At 46.9% G+C, this 15,961-nt stretch overlaps 1 protein-coding gene across 1 annotated transcript; it reads left to right on the forward strand.

Moving 5' to 3' along the window:
* Nucleotides 1–2,306: 2,306 nt before the first annotated feature.
* ENPP7 (ectonucleotide pyrophosphatase/phosphodiesterase 7) lies at nucleotides 2,307–14,068 on the forward strand. The gene is made up of 6 exons (XM_083430281.1): nucleotides 2,307–2,323; nucleotides 4,547–4,787; nucleotides 5,798–5,943; nucleotides 7,534–8,154; nucleotides 10,770–10,995; nucleotides 13,364–14,068. The coding sequence occupies exons 2-6, from the start codon at nucleotides 4,547–4,549 to the stop codon at nucleotides 13,960–13,962; spliced, it is 1,833 nt and encodes a 610-aa protein (XP_083286407.1). The 5' UTR covers nucleotides 2,307–2,323; the 3' UTR covers nucleotides 13,963–14,068.
* Nucleotides 14,069–15,961: the final 1,893 nt, after the last annotated feature.

Here is a 15,961-nt window from a genome sequence, read left to right on the forward strand (position 1 = left end):
CTGCAACATGCCCCAGTGCAACTTGCAGGTCCGAAAGTTTCCTGAGGACGAAAGCCTGGCATTTCTAGTTGAATTATTTGGCCAAGGAAATTGATCCAAGTGGAACAAACACACTTCTTCCTATGTTGGCTGAAAACTGTGTCTGCGTGACAGAGCTCTGCAGTGGGGGATGACAACTAGACCTCATTCACCCCTGTTAGAATTCCTGATCTACGATTGCAGTCATGGGATTTTTATCTATCACATGACGGTGTGTGTTTTGACTCCACAGAGTGGGAAGTGACGGAGACAGGATGTTTGTGTTACTGTGTTCCGTGAAGTGGGACTATTGTCCTTTGTTCTTTTTCTCTTTGCTGTCTTTGGGCTGAAGAAAGCTTTTGAAGCTCCCGAACGAAAGACTAGGAGGGAGAGAACATGCCAGTCGGGCATGTGTCTCTGCCAGGGTCCCACTTGAGTGTAGGCTGAACTTCTGACAAGCCCTATAGAATATCCCACGATTCTTCTATATTCGTCACCGAATGTGTAAACTGACTCCATTGAAAAGCCTCGAGCCAGAGGTCATGTGTGAAGATGCTAAAGGATTCAGTCTGTCATTTGCACAGATATGCAAGTCATCGCATGAGGTTAAACCCATTTAGTGACGAACCTGCATGTGTGAATGATGCCCTGGAAATGGCTCATTGCTGGGATACTGCAAGGAGAATCTCTAGGCCACTGGTATATATTATTGGTGGCTGCTGCCACTGACATGAAGGCTTTGTATGCAGTTGTGGGTATCTACATGGAGGTCAGTTTTCAAACATCACAGCTCCTGCATGGAGCACCACCATGTGGAAGAGTTTTGCAGCGGCTGTTACATGGATGTGCTGAGAGGGAGGAAACATCAGAAGCATATTAGGGCGGGGGGCACCTGAATAAATGGTCCTCAAGGCAGGATTCCATGGGCTACAGGAAGGCTCAGTATAGCAAAACACTGCCACAAATTTGCATTGTGCAACAACAGCAAGCCAGCACAAAGTGATGTGTAGCTTGGCAAAATAAGAGCTGAAAGACAGTGCAGTGGCAAAAGGCACAGCCAGTGAGATACCCCTTACAATGTGATACAAGAGAGACCTGCTTCTCTTTCTGCCCTGCACATCTCTCCTGCAGGTGACTCTAAATATCGGTACTTATTAGTTACACCAATGGTTCTCAAACTTTTTGTTGTGACAGAACCCTTCATTTTAAGCATAACTTCAGCCGAACCCTTACAGAAAAATATATTTTTTTACAAGTGGGGTAGGCGTTGATTATTGGGGAAAGCAAGCAAGAAAGAGCCAGAGAGAGTGGCAACTTGGAGACTTCAAAAAACCTTGCTGTCAATCTCTTCATTTCCCTTAAGGGGAGAAGCCTGCCACCCTTAAGGCTTCAGCTCTTATCTCTCTGTTAGCATTAAAGGAGCAACACACCTAACCCTAGCCACCAGGGTGCAACTTGATAGAAAGGATTCCCATAACAAGTGCTAGAACACCAGGGCCGGGCCAGGAGATTTTGCTGCCTGAGGCATAATGCATTGTGCTCCCTCCCAAGCCCCTCCTACCACAACATGCAGGTGCACCACAGCACTATAGTGGCCACCCTGGAGAAACCCTAGTGTCAGGATTATGGGGAGACATGGTAGGGTGGCTGCTGTCTGCAAAGTCTCCAGGCTGCTGCTGTTGCACAGCTGTGCGGCACCAAGTCTCTTCCCTCCGCTTTGCCTTGTCACTCCAAGTTTTTGCCCACTTTTCCTCCAGCAGCTCCCCTTCCACCAACAGCTGTGGGTTATGCGCTCCTTGGAGGCTGGATCTGCCGCCCCTCTGGATCCTGCCGCCTGAAGCAGCCACCTCACCTTGCCTGATGGGCGGACAGGCCCTGTTGAACAGCCTGTTCAACCCAGTAAAGGGGTGGTGCAAGCAGGACACCATTGCTTACAGGACACCATTAAAGGGTGTGTTGCACCCAGTTACCAGGAGGCATTGAGGAGGAGCAGATGGGCTCTACTGATGTGGCCACATTGCACTCAGCTGCCCTGTCCTTCCACCTCTCAGTGACCAGCAGCATGAGGACACCAAGTGACTGTCCTTGCCTGTGCCATTCTGCCATGCACTATTGATTTAACCTTTGGAACCCCCAGGTTTTCAGGAACACAGTTTGAGAAATGCTGACTTATGCAGTGCTATCAATAAACATCCAAGTCAGTAAATTGCCAGCCCTGGTTGGAGCCACACTCTCCCTGAAGCAGCTGGTGCTCCTCGATCCAGCTCTATCATTGGAAGTGCAATTGGGAGAACAACAGAAGGAGGTGAAGGAGAGACAAGGGTTGGGAGGGAGGGACCTGGACAAACGCTATTACATGTGCTCCAAACTTGGTTGCAGCTGGGATTAAGGGAGCAGACCCAAAACAATAGAGGTGGTCTGGAAAGGTAGAAAGTGGGGGTGGGGGAGAGAGAGAGCACTGATCAACATACATGTGCAAGGAAGGAGCTCTATGTGCTGGGGGCAGCAAGGGAGAATTTACAGAAGGCCAGGAAGGAAGAGAGGGACATTGCAACATGCATGTTCAGATCAGCATATATGTTCATGGAAGGAGCTCCGTACACCAGAGGGCAGCAGAAGAGAAATGCGTGGAACCAGGTCTCTTCAGGCTGGAGAACTGGAGAAGCAGAGTACAGAAAGAGGGATACAGAGAGATTTTTTTTCGTATTTCAGCTTCTTGGTGATGGTATATTATCTATTTCATTTAGTTATGCCTGCTCGCACTTTAGATTGCCCCATTTTGATGAATTTTAATACTTTCCTTTTTAATTAGCTTTTCCCCTTTCCTCCCACCCTATATGAACAGCTTTGGAGAGGCACTGGGGAATGAATGATTGAGATTGAAAAGATGCAGCTTGTCAATGATTGCTGGCAGCTGTTTTTGTCACAGGCCTATGGCACTGATGCTTCTCCAACCTCTTCTCTTTAGGAAATACCACTTACCGTATTTTTCGCCCCATAAGATGCACCTGACCATAAGACGCACCTAGTATTTAGAGGGGGAATGCAAGGAAAAAAATTCTTTAAAGGGAGCGCTGAGCAGAGCCTGTATGCATCCCAGGCTCTGCTCAGCGCTCCCTTTCACGAGCTGTGTACAGCGTGTGTGAGGCGCTTGCAGGCTTTCCCCTGAGGACACACGCTCCTCGCGGCTCTTGGGGCCTTTTCCAGGAGGTGGGGGAAGGGACTGAGCCAGAAGCTAGAACAGCAAGAGGGAGCACTGCGCAGCGATCCCTCTTGCTGTTCCGGCTTCTGGGATAGCTGTGCAGCCTGCATTTGCTCAATAAGACGCACACACATTTCCCCTTACTTTTTAGGAGTGAAAAAGTGCATCTTATAGAGCAAAAAATACGGTATTTTGGAACAGGGCTGCTCTACCATGCAACCTAGAGCATGAGTCTAATTTCTGAAGGTTTCCTCTTCAGTTACGGTTGGAGGTCCTTTCATGGCCCGAGATCTGCACCAATGAGCAAGTGGTGATAATACTTAGATCTGTGTCAATAAAAACTTCACGCTGCTGATTTCTGCATATCCAAACTCTTTTAAAGTGATAAAAACAAGACACAATGATTATGATGATTTTCTAGCCAGTTTACAAGTCTAGCTCCAAAACATTTGTTAACACATGACATATCTGTTGGGATACTTTGCAAACCTTCCACCCATGTCTTGAAAGGAGGGGAATCTTTTGCTATAGATAAACTACGGACTGTTCTTGAATGTGGAAGGTAAATGTTGTTTCTGTGCACTCTGGTTTCCATCATGGTGTTCTCCCTTGGTGGCAGTGGCAGCAATAAGTTGGTGCATGGTTCGGGGTGTGGCTCTGCTTCATTATTTGTATAGGTCCAGAGGCCTCCAGGTCCCAGAGCTTTGTTGGGGCGCTCTCGGTCCCCATGGGATAATGATCTGGTGGAGGAGGCTCTGTGCAGCCTCTTCGCTTGTTGTTTTGGATGCCCTGGGCTCCCCCTTTGATTGCGTTGGTGGTGGTGAATGTGGCGCAGGGACTAGGAGGCAGCTTGGTTGGTGCTGGCGGTCCCTAGGAGTTCAATGCAGCCATAGCGCTCACCATCTTGCCTTGCCAGAAGTCCTCCTCCACAGCTGACTCTAGTGTTCTTTCCATTCCCCATCCAGCCACATCAACTTGCAGGTCTTCCAGGACTGATGGCAAGACAGTTCATGCCCTGTTACAGAAAATAACCAGTGCTGAGAGTCGAGTGGGGGAGGAGAGAAATAAAGCCTGAAGTATCATCAAATTCCTCATGTTCAACACACACATGTATCCATGCACACACACAAAACAACATTAAGCTGACTGTGCATTAAGCTGACAAACAGTTTGAACCCCAGCAGGAACTTGTTCCCAAGCCAAGTGTAGAAAGGTGGATCAGATAGAGCTGTGAACTTGAGACCCTGCCATGCATATATAATCCGTGCCTTTCCTATGTTTACTCTCTCCCTGCTCTCTCTCTCTCTCTCTCGCCTTCCTGGAAAGATGTTTACTTCCTTGGGCTTGGTGGCTACCCTCCTTGCTCTCGGAACTTGTGCCCCTTTGCAAAGGGCAAGCAACCGCAGCAAGCTCCTTTTGGTTTCCTTCGATGGTTTTCGGTGGAATTATGACCAGGATGTGGACACCCCCAATTTGGATGCCATGGCTTATGATGGGGTGAAGGCCCGCTACATCACACCTCCCTTTGTCACCCAGACGAGCCCTTCCCACTTCACTCTGCTTACAGGTGAGTGCCCAGTCACTTGGGAGAGATGAGGACAGGACAGTGGGGCCCTAGGAAGCAGAAATGGCAGCTCTTTAAGGACAGGAGCCGTAATTCTAAAGGCTCAGTTTTGGGTGCATTTTAAGCAAACCTCTTGGACATGCATTACTCTTAGCACTGCCCCACCTGAGACCTGGCCCCAAGTTGTTTAAGGCTAAAAATGTGAAGGGCAAAACCTGTGACATGGACTGATAAGAACTGAAGTCCAAAACAGCATCACCTTCCTAGACTCCTTGCTGTGCTGGATTCTCAAGAGCCAGATCAACCATCTGTGACACACCGGCATGTGAATCCAAGGGTGGCAACGAAGCCACATCCATGGGAATTATTTGGCATCAGTTTCCAAGGTGGGGTAACTGTGATGCTGGAACAGGCATAGGTGAGATAGCAGTTGGTCCATAGCAGAGGGCAAAGAAGAAACATAAGCAGGGGAAACAGAGCAAAATGAGCCTGAGAAGAAGGGGACATAGCAATTTCATGCTGGCAACAGTCTACTGGAAGAATATCTAGAATTGAGGCTGATCTGCCCCAAGAAGGTTCTGCACCAGTCTCCTGCCAATAAGAAGACAGGGAGTCTATCAGAGTCTGCAGAGTTCAAGGGCTAACTTGGGAAGATCCTACCATTTGCAAAGACTTGACTAGTCTGCAGCTGAAGGCTCTGAATGTTTGGGTCTCCAGCAGTCTTCAGTAATGGAAGTTGCTGGAAACCACAGGAGGTGGGAGTGCTCTGGTGCTGAAGTCCTGCTTGCAGGTTTCTCACAAGCATCTAGTTGCCAGACAGGATGCTGGACTAGGTGGGCCATTGGCCTGATCCAGCAGGCTCTTCTTAATGTTCTTATGGAAGGGACTCTGACTCAGTGGCCACTGAGGATGAGTTCCCAAAGTCCAGCAAGTACGGCAAATGGAGATGCACCCACCCACTCCTACTAGCAGACAGCTTGTAACTAATGCCAAGTTTGACTCTCCCCTGGCAGGAAAGTACATTGAGAACCATGGTGTGGTTCACAACATGTGGTACAATGTCAGCACCGGACAGAAGCTTCCTTATTACAACACACAGGGGAAGTCTGAGTGGTGGGATAATGGCAGCCTCCCCATCTGGATCACAGCACAAAGGCAGGTAAGCCATAAACCCACAAAACTTCTAGGGAACAAAATGGGGGCCCTCTTCTGGAACTTGCCACTGAAAGAAACAGAGAGACAGAGAGACAGAGAGACAGACAGACAGACAGACAGACAGACAGACAGACCAACAAGCTCCACATTCTCATGAAGTTAGTTTTGCATCTTCCTCTGCATCATTTTCATCGAGCCCATCCCTGGTCTTGCTAACTAAAGCATCCAGGCACACACCATCTTCACAGACATTGGTAATGTCGCAGGTTTTTCTTAAGCAGGGATGGAGGGAAGCTGGTGCCCTCCAGGCTTTGTTCTCAGTGGCCAAGCTGGCTGGGGCTGTTGGGAGAGGGAGCCCAGCAACATCTAAAGCAGTATTTCCCAAACTTGGGTCTCCAGCTGCTTCCGGACTACAATTCCCATCATCCCTGACCACTGGTCCTGCTAGCTAGGGATGACAGGGGTTGTAGTCCAAAAAAACAGCTGGAGACCCAAGTCTGGGAAACACTGAGAAGGGTCACAGGTTCCCCCAACCCTGTCCTAAAACTACTATCTTAAAATTAATTGGAGAATCAGCCCGTTGAAGAAGTTTTTAGGAATTCATAGCCACGGCCAGAAGACTTGGAGAAAGGTTGTCAAAGATGTTTCTATTGAAGGGCCTTCCCTCAAGGGGTAGAAATATTGGACCTTTTGCTGAAGGGCCTCCCCCCAAGGAGCTGGACATCAGATGAGCCCCCATCATGTAGCAGGATGGCAAAGTGATGGATGTCAGGAACCAGCCTCTCTGTGATTATGGCTACCAAAGCACACATCACGATGACAGAGGCCACACATACGGCAAGAAATCTCGGGAGAACTGCTGTATATCTTTGTGCTCTGTAACCAGAGACACAATATGACATATGGATGCCTTCCTTTGAATCATCTCCCGGTGGAAGCCAAGCCACCGTGTGTTGGGGCAGGATCTATGGGCCTCTCCAAAAAGGTGCACTCTGGACTTGATGGTTTCACAGGGAGTCTCTTCTTTAGATGGTGGTGCCTATTACTTCACCTACTTCAAAATCTGGCCAGCCAGCCCAGCTGAATTTGAGGGTCTTCCTGTTCATTTCCCTGATGGGGACTGGACTGCCCTAATCCTAGAGCAACACTTTCCTTCTGCTGCATGCAGACATACACACACCCACGGATCACCCCAATAAAGGACCCAAACTGACATTGCATGCAGTTATGAGTTTCTTTCCACATATGGTTTTATTTAATGAATGAATGAATAATAAATATTTGTTTCTGCTTTGCTTAGCAGACAAACAGATGCTTGGGGGGGGAAGGAAGAGCTTTACTGAGGCACTTAAGCCTCATCCACCTGCATCACTGGATGCTCTGGCAAGCCTTGAGCTGCCCAGCTTTGTGCTGGCTTTTGAGGGTAGGCCCTATACTACTGGCAATGCATTTCCGAGGCTTTCTCTGCAATCTTGAGGGCTAAAGATTTAGGATGCCCAATTGTGCACCCAAGGCCAGGGAACCTGTGTTTGCATCATATGCAGTTCGGATCTATTATTGTGCCAGTTTCTAGGTCTGTGGATTTTCATCCTAGGGTTTGAAGACAGGCTCCCTCTTTTTCCCTGGGGGAAACGCCACCTACCATGGAGAGCAGGTGATGGTGAAGAGGGTGGAGAAGCTCTTTCACAAGTACAACAACGAGACCGAGTGGAGGCAGAACATTGACATAGTCATGAAGTGGTTCCTCGAGGAAAACCTTGACTTCGTCGCCCTTTACTTTGGTGAGCCCGACTCCACTGGACACAAATATGGCCCAGAATCCCAGGAGAGGAAAGACATGGTCAGCCAGGTGGACCGGACGGTGGGTTACTTGAGGCAGCGCCTTGAGGAGACAGGCCTGAGCTCAAACCTCAACATGATCATCACATCTGACCACGGCATGGAAACAGTGATAAAAACGGATGAAATTCACCTTCAGAAAGTGCAGAACTTCTCTTTCCAGGACATTAAGTTTGAGCTGGTAGACTATGGGCCACAAGGTCTCCTAGAACCAAAGCCAGGGAAACTAGAACAAGTTTATGAAGCCCTGAAAAATGCTCACCCCAAGCTCCACGTCTACAAGAAGGAGGAATTCCCCAGGAGGTTTCGTTATGCCAACAACACACGGATCACGCCTCTTGTGCTGTATGGTGACCCCGGCTACGTGATCCATGGGGTATGTAAGGTCTTATCCACTGTACTTCCAGCTTATCTCTTTTCTTTCCTTATTCTGTCTTCTGTTTTGTGCATGAGAAACGGAAGGGAAGTCTACTTAGGAGGTCAGGGGGAAGCATAGACAGTGATGTTTCGGTGCCTGAATTGGAGTCCAAATAGCACCTTCCCACACTGGCAGACTTTGGGCTTTCAGATTTCAGTGGCGACCTGTGTGATGCTAAAATTCGGCATCCCCACTCCCTGTCTTCCATTCTACATCATTGTTGCAGCACCCCCTGCAGCATAAGTGCAGGCAAACCGGTCACGTTCCCCTAAATCCACCACTGCAAGGGCCAACACTTGAAATAGTCTTGTTGCACCAGTTTGACAGCAATCCCTGTCTTCTTTTATCTCCTTGATGGTGCTGCCTAAAGCAGTCACTTCACCCTGCTGCCTAGCAAAGCCAGTCCTAGTAGTAGATGCTGTCCCTTTGTGCATTCTGGCAAAACAGTTCTCTGTTTCTGTCTGCTTGTAATCCTTGCTTTCCATTTCCACCGAACAAACATGGATGCATCCTGTCCACCTAGTGATATGTGGTGCTGGAGTCACCAGAACTGACCTTCCTTGGCCTCACTTTTCTCATGCTGTCTTTCCTTCTGAAGAAAGACTAGAGTAGGAAGAGGGTTGCCACTTCTATGGCCGCCACCTAAGGCTGCCTGTGAACTGAGCTCTGCTCTTGTAATTTATATGTTCCCATCTCCTATCGTAAGCTCCCCAAGTCCATTCTGTTGACCAAGGAATCTGAAAGAAAGGGCTAATTTTGAAATCCTGGTTCTTGTGGGAAACTTTGAATCAGGAATATGGATGCAGTTGAGCAATATGAGAGCCTTTGCAACATAACCTAACCTAAGCCTAGTGGTTAATTATGGTGATATTCTGTTAATATTTATTCCCCCCTGTTTTGTTTCTAGTGGAGGTATTGATGTAAATATGACAGGTTGACTGCTTCACGTGGCATTTACACGGAACCAGATGGGTTCAATACATTTTTAAAAATTGGGTTTATATTAGAAATTTTGCTTAAACCAGATTTTTAACAATTTAGTTATAGTAAATGTTTAACATGTTTCTATTCACACACACACACACACACACACACACATGCCTTAACTTCAATCATCTCTCAAACAGATCAAGTTAAAGTACATTTTATGTTATATTTATTACAGTGGGCTTCCTAGTGACAGCCAGTGTGGTGTAGTGGTTAAGAGCAGTAGTCTCGTAATCTGGGGAACCGGGTTCGCGTCTCCGCTCCTCCACATGCAGCTGCTGGGTGACCTTGGGCTAGTCACACTTCTTCGAAGTCTCTCAGCCCCACTCACCTCACAGAGTGTTTGTTGTGGGGGAGGAAGGGAAAGGAGAATGTTAGCCGCTTTGAGACTCCTTAAAGGGAGTGAAAGGCGGGATATCAAATCCAAACTCCTCCTCCTCCTCCTCTTCTTCTTCTTCTTCTTCTTCTTCTTCTTCTTCTTCTTCTAGTGGACTCAGGAACTAGCAAGTTATCACAAGTGTTAGAATCCAGGAGAGGCTATGAACGATCTACACTCATGGTTTATAACATTAAGAAAGGGTTAAGGAAATAATTTCAAAAATGTAAGCAACATGTTATGTGTTGTTTAGAACATTAACAATGCATTATTAAAATGTGACACCAGAAGGCACTGCAGAGCAACCATGAACCAGCAGTAAGGGAAACTGCAGAGGTAATGAACTTTTTTTAGCAGTATGCCCTGTGACGTTTTAGAAGGATATAGCTAATATCGTTCTAAAAACATTAAAAAGGTCAATGTAGATCCAACCTGTTTTGAATATCAGAGTTCATATGGATGACCTCATGCTTTTATTTTATGTCATCCTGATTTTTGCAGTTGTTACATTATGGATACTTAGGACTCTAGTAAGGAAGTGTCGCATTGAGAGAGCTTCCTGTCTCATTCAGAGAAACAATTTTGCCCAGTAATTAACAGCTTTCGCTTATGGACACTTACAGCCCATTCCCATTCATACATACACACTCAGAAGCAAGTGTCACTTTGTTCAGTGGGTGCACTTCCCAAAAGCTTGCAAAGAACTGCAGCCTCGCAGCACAATCTCATGCAGGTTTAGCCAGGAGTAAGCCCTGGCTGTGTTCAATCAGGATTCTTCCTTAGAGGTGATGATTGCAGACTCACTCTTCAAACAAGACCTTGCTTGGTATCCTTACAGGTGTATAGAGACAAACAGAAAGATGTCTCTTATCTGCCATGTACATGGACTGCACAGCCAGAGGTTGTGCTCTTAGGTTGTATACATTGGGTTATAGCAACCAGGTAGTATGCATGTTTGTTCAGGAAATATGAAGCTCTCAGTTTTGAAGTTCATTTATCAATTACTGCGAAGCTAGCTTAGGGGACACAAGGCACATTTCAAATAGCTCACTTTTGTACTACCCACTGTGCCTAATGGTAGGGCTGGCCCTGATATACAACACAACAGATGGAAAAATGTGCTGCTTCGTTGCTTTGTTACCGCATAGGAAAGCTGGGGAAGTACCAAGGCAAAACGTGCAATAGGTTATGCCCTGTCCTTCCTTTTCAGAGAATCAAAGTGCAATTCAATAAAGGCGAACATGGATTTGACAATGAGGTTATGAACATGAAGACTATATTCCGAGCTGTGGGACCAGCCTTTAAGAAAGGTCTGGAGGTGGAACCTTTTGAAAGTGTGAATATTTATGCCCTGCTTTGCGAACTCCTGGAGATTACACCTGAGCCACATGACGGATCCCTAAATGTCACACAGAACATGCTGGCCAAAAATGCAGGTATGATTTTGCTCCTTAGGAAACTTTCAGTAGAACTGCAACCAAAGCATTCAAGGATGCAACCAACAAACCGGTCAATTAACTGATTAAATCCAAACTGGTAAATTCTGATGAATAAGGTCAGCACTGTAGAATTTCAGTGACATCCTTAAAGGTAAAGGTAAAGGTACCCCTGCCCATACGGGCCAGTCTTGACAGACTCTAGGGTTGTGCGCCCATCTCACTCAAGAGGCCGGGGGCCAGCGCTGTCCGGAGACACTTCCGGGTCACGTGGCCAGCGTGACATCGCTGCTCCGGCGAGCCAGAGCCGCACACGAAAACGCTGTTTACCTTCCCGCTAGTAAGCGGTCCCTATTTATCTACTTGCACCCGGGAGTGCTTTCGAACTGCTAGGTTGGCAGGCGCTGGGACCAAACGACGGGAGCGCACCCCGCCGCGGGGATTCGAACCGCCGACCTTTCGATCGGCAAGCCCTAGGCACTGAGGCTTTTACCCACAGTGCCACCCGCGTCCCTGTGACATCCTTAGAAAGTCCCTTATACCAGACTTTTCCAACCTGGTGCCCCTGCAGATGTTTCGAAATACAACTCCCATAATTCCTGAACATTGGCCATGCTGGCTGGGGCTGATGGAAGCTGGGAGTTCAAAGCATGGGGGGGGGGAAGGGTGTTACTAGCATGGCTAAGGCTGCCTTACCTGAACCATCAAACCCCAAATATTGTGCTGTTTTCTAGACCAGAATTGACTCCTAGGGTGGTACCCACTGTTAGTCATATGCAGAAGTATATTGATTTCAATGGATGTGTTCTAGCTAAGGAGCTGTAATCATCATCATCATCTTTCATCATAGGGGTGGGGGGGATCTGTGGCCCTCCAGATACAGGGCTTTGATTCTCACTAGCCCCAGGCAGCATGGCCAGTTCTAAGAGTGATGCAATTTGTAGCCGAACAACCTCTGGTGGACCACACTTGCTTTATAGATTCCAAACCCAAAGAGTTGCTACTATGGGTTTCAGGCACCAAAGGACTTCTGTGCATTACAATGACATTTGACATGGAGAAATGTAAAAAAAATAAATGGGTCCAATACAGAACACATTTACCTTTCCTACATACTGAGCTGAAATGTTGCCCAAAATGAACATTTTCCCCTCTAAACCACTCTACTCTGCAGCCACTGAGTTGGGATCAGGTTACCTGAGCATTCAACAGCATTCAGTACCAGCTACTATGAAGAGGGGTGTAGAAAAGCAGAAGGGAAATTGAGGAGGACCTTCAGCCTGGTTCCCCAACATTAGCTATACAGCAGGCTCACCAAGCAGTAGCCTATTTTAACTAATAACTATTAACAAGGTAATCTGCAAATGAGTGCCATCCTCCCCAAACTCAATGACGCTGCTTCTTTCACAGCTCACTCCAATAAACCTCATGTTGTAATTGAACACAGAAGTTAAACAAAAAACTTCTTCTATGGTTTGATGGCTGCTGGGGGATTTACCAGTCATAGGGCTCTCTGCTCTTTCTGGGGCAGCCTCTCCTCCCAGTTTCATTTTACCAAAGCTCAGACAGGTCATGCAACTTGGAATAAACAACCAGACATCTCTCATTGGAGAGTAGCTGTGATCTGTTAAATGACCTATAGAGAGAGAGGTTGACCCCCCCCCCCCACTTCCAGGAAGGTGGTAAAGCAGATCTGGGGGTCACCCATGAGGCAAAACAGAGAGGAGGAAAAGAGCTCATTAGCAAGGGATAGATTAAATGGTCCCATGGATAACATCCCCAAGGACATGAGGTTTCAATCAAAGGTAACCTTTGCTGGCAATGGGCAGAAGACCCCATAAAATGTGAACTCTTAAGTTTGTCTTAGCATACTGGCATAGTATTAGTTTTGAAAGTAATGACCATGGTTTCCATCTATGAGAATAACCCTCAGGCTTGCATGCTGCTCTCTTCGTCTCTTCCCTGTATCCCTGGGACATTTGAACTTACACAACTGTAGCTTGTTTCAACTACGGCTTCAGAACATAGCCAGGATCTGAAGCCATGGTTTGTTCCTGGCTCTCTTACTGATGTCCTTTCTCCATGTTGCAGGTCCATTAAATGCACAGAGGTGCTTTCACACAGTGCAATCCTAAGAAGGGCTACTTTGGAAGTAAAACCTACTGAGTTCAAGGGGGCTTGCTCCCTGCCCTCCAGCCCACATAGCAGTGAGGCCTGCTTCACCTCTGCAAAGCCAGCTGAGGTGCTCCAGGCTCCCACATTTGCTTCCCTGTGATGGTTAAAACACCTAGGTCTCTCTCTGCGCCCTTCCCATCACCATGAACACTCTCCTGGATTTTTTCCCTGATCTCTGTGCTTCTATCTACAGGTGCCTCTTTGGAATGTGAGTATTGCAAGGGAATAAACAACTGCACAGGTCTGAAGCGGCCTTGTCCCAGTGGCCAAGATGCCTGTTCAATCTCTCTGCTCGAAGTCCCCAGTTCAAAAGACAAAAACATAAGCAAGAGCTGTGCATCCTCCGAGACCTGCAAATTGGGATTGACCGAGGTGACTCATGGCAAAGGGCATTTCACGCGGGAAAGCATCACCTGTTGCAAGGAGATTGACTGCACACCGGCCACTCCTACGTTTCCACCACAGAGCACCAAGCCCAATGGAAAGTCTTGCCCGGGCTGCTTTTCTCCCACAGGAAAGTGTACCACAGAAGTGGTGGATTGTACTGGCTCAGACACTTACTGCGTTAGTTTTGTTACATCGACAGACGAGAATGTCATAAACTACACCATGAAGGGCTGCATAAGTGAATCTTCCTGCGGCCTGTTAAAAACACACAAAGAGGGTGTTTTTGGTAACGACGGTCCGATAAAAAATGTAACATGTACCCAAGCCAGCGATATTTCTACTTCTCTCTCTCCCTCATTTGGATTCCTCCTCCTGGCTCTCCTCCTGATTAAGCTTCTCTTGTAACAAGCCGCTTGCAGCATCTCAACACCACTTGTTTTGCGTTTCAAAAGGAATCTGCCTTCTTTTTCATTTTTTCACTGAGTGAAATAAACAAAAAGTTGAAAAGGAATGAGTTTCAAGTCATTGTCTGGTTCTGCTGATCCACTGAACAGAGGTGAAATAATTATTTCCCTGAATTCAGCATGGGGGGGGGGCATTTTCAAGCAGCCTTGCTCTGCTTGAAGTAAGTGATAATTTAATAAATGCAATGTTTTGCTGAGAGAAAATTAATACAGTGGTACTTCGGGTTACATATGCTTCAGGTTACAGACTCCGCTAACCCAGAAAATAGTACCTCGGGTTAAGAACTTTGCTTCAGGATGAGAACAGAAATCGTGCTCCGGCTACGTGGCAGCAGCAGGAGGCCCCATTAGCTAAAGTGGTGCTTCAGGTTAAGAACAGTTTCAGGTTAAGAACGGACCTCCGGAACGAATTAAGTACTTAACCCGAGGTACCACTGTACAAGTTTTTTGTTTTTGTTTTTAAAGGCATGGGGGGGATTGGACTTGCTCCCACCTAAGTGGCGATTAAAATTGCAACCTCAGCCTCTCATCTCTTGGCCTCCTGTAAGCAATTACAATGATCACAGCAGAGGTGGTTTGGTCACACTGGGTGCCAAGTCTCAGGGGCACTGCAACTATGATGTAGAATGGAAGGTGAGAGGTGGGGGGTTTGGCAAATTCTTTGGCATCGCACAGCTGAAATTTGTAACCCCGAGGGCCGCCACTGAACACAGCAGCTGACCAACATTCCAGTGTGATTATTTATTTATTAAATTTATATCCTGCACCTTCTTCCAAAGGTGAAGCAAGCAAGTTATACAAGTTTTATCCTCTATCCAAAGGAGAAACTGATTCACACAATGAATATATCCTGCCCTCCACCACCCCACCCCCCAGCAACTATCAGGATGCATTGCACACATCAAATTATGGACGGACGAACTGGTTTGTTTATCAAGGTGCATGCAAATATCTACTATGGGTCAATTCACAATGTTATGAGAATTATAAGGTCTAAGATATAAAATAAATGTACCAGGCAAACACAATCATAAATATTTAAACTACATGTCTGAATCAGTACAGGAAAAATCCTGAAACCATTTTGTCTCTTCCAAATTGACCTCAAATATTTCTCTGCAAGGTTAAAGAAAATGGGGAGCCTCCCCGTCATCTCTTTGCTCACAAATCCTGTCTCAAGGGTACATTTAACATATGAATAGGGTGAGCCTGTGACCTGGATTCAGGAATTGAGTAGTTATCATAACAAAAGAGTGGCCTGGATGCCCAGGTAATCCAATCAGGTAACCTGGCAAACAGGATAAAAACAAGGCACTCAGATTTCTGTTGTAGTCCGCCCCTTCTTTGATGTAAGTATGATGTATTGGGGGGTGGTCTTGGGCTACACCCCTTCTGTGATGTATGTTTGATGTATGGAAGGGTGGTCTTGAGCTCCAGGGTGGGCAGTTCAAAAGTCTATATAAGGGCTTGCAGGCATGGTTCGGGGTTCTCTTCCTGCCTCCAGTGTGTTGCAACAGCTTTAATAAAATTCAGGCTTACTAGCTGCTTTGCTTCTCAATATTCTCTGGTTTGCCTCTGTTATTTTCTCCTACCAATAGAGAACCTTAAAAAGGACTCTATATGGGCTCTTGGGTACCCCATAAGGGAAAAGGAGCAGTTTTTTCTTATAACACAAAGCATTGACTTTCTTCCTGTGGGATGTGCTCAGGCATATACAGAATGCTTAAGGCGAGTCAGGTGTTGATCCGGCAGCCATCATTGTGACAAAATCTTGCTTTCTCCATCACTGTTAGAGCATGGCTACCCATGTACGTATGAGGAATGAAGAAGTTCAGTAGTGCTTTTTATGGGCCAAAGGCTCCATTTACATAGTTCTCACACAACAACAATATTGCATGCACATTGAGCACAGGGCTGCATGGGAACCCACGGCCATGCCC

The sequence above is a fragment of the Podarcis tiliguerta genome (assembly GCF_965153285.1).
Source record: "Podarcis tiliguerta genome assembly, chromosome: 2".
NCBI lineage: Eukaryota > Metazoa > Chordata > Lepidosauria > Squamata > Lacertidae > Podarcis > Podarcis tiliguerta.

Bases quoted from the DNA above. Each gene is read 5' to 3' on its own strand.
- ENPP7 (XM_083430281.1), top strand. From the start codon at position 4,547: ATGTTTACTTCCTTGGGCTTGGTGGCTACCCTCCTTGCTCTCGGAACT. The intron at 5,944-7,533 runs GTAAGCCATAAA...TTTTCATCCTAG, and splicing joins GGATCACAGCACAAAGGCAG to GGTTTGAAGACAGGCTCCCT. The intron at 10,996-13,363 runs GTATGATTTTGC...TTCTATCTACAG, and splicing joins CATGCTGGCCAAAAATGCAG to GTGCCTCTTTGGAATGTGAG.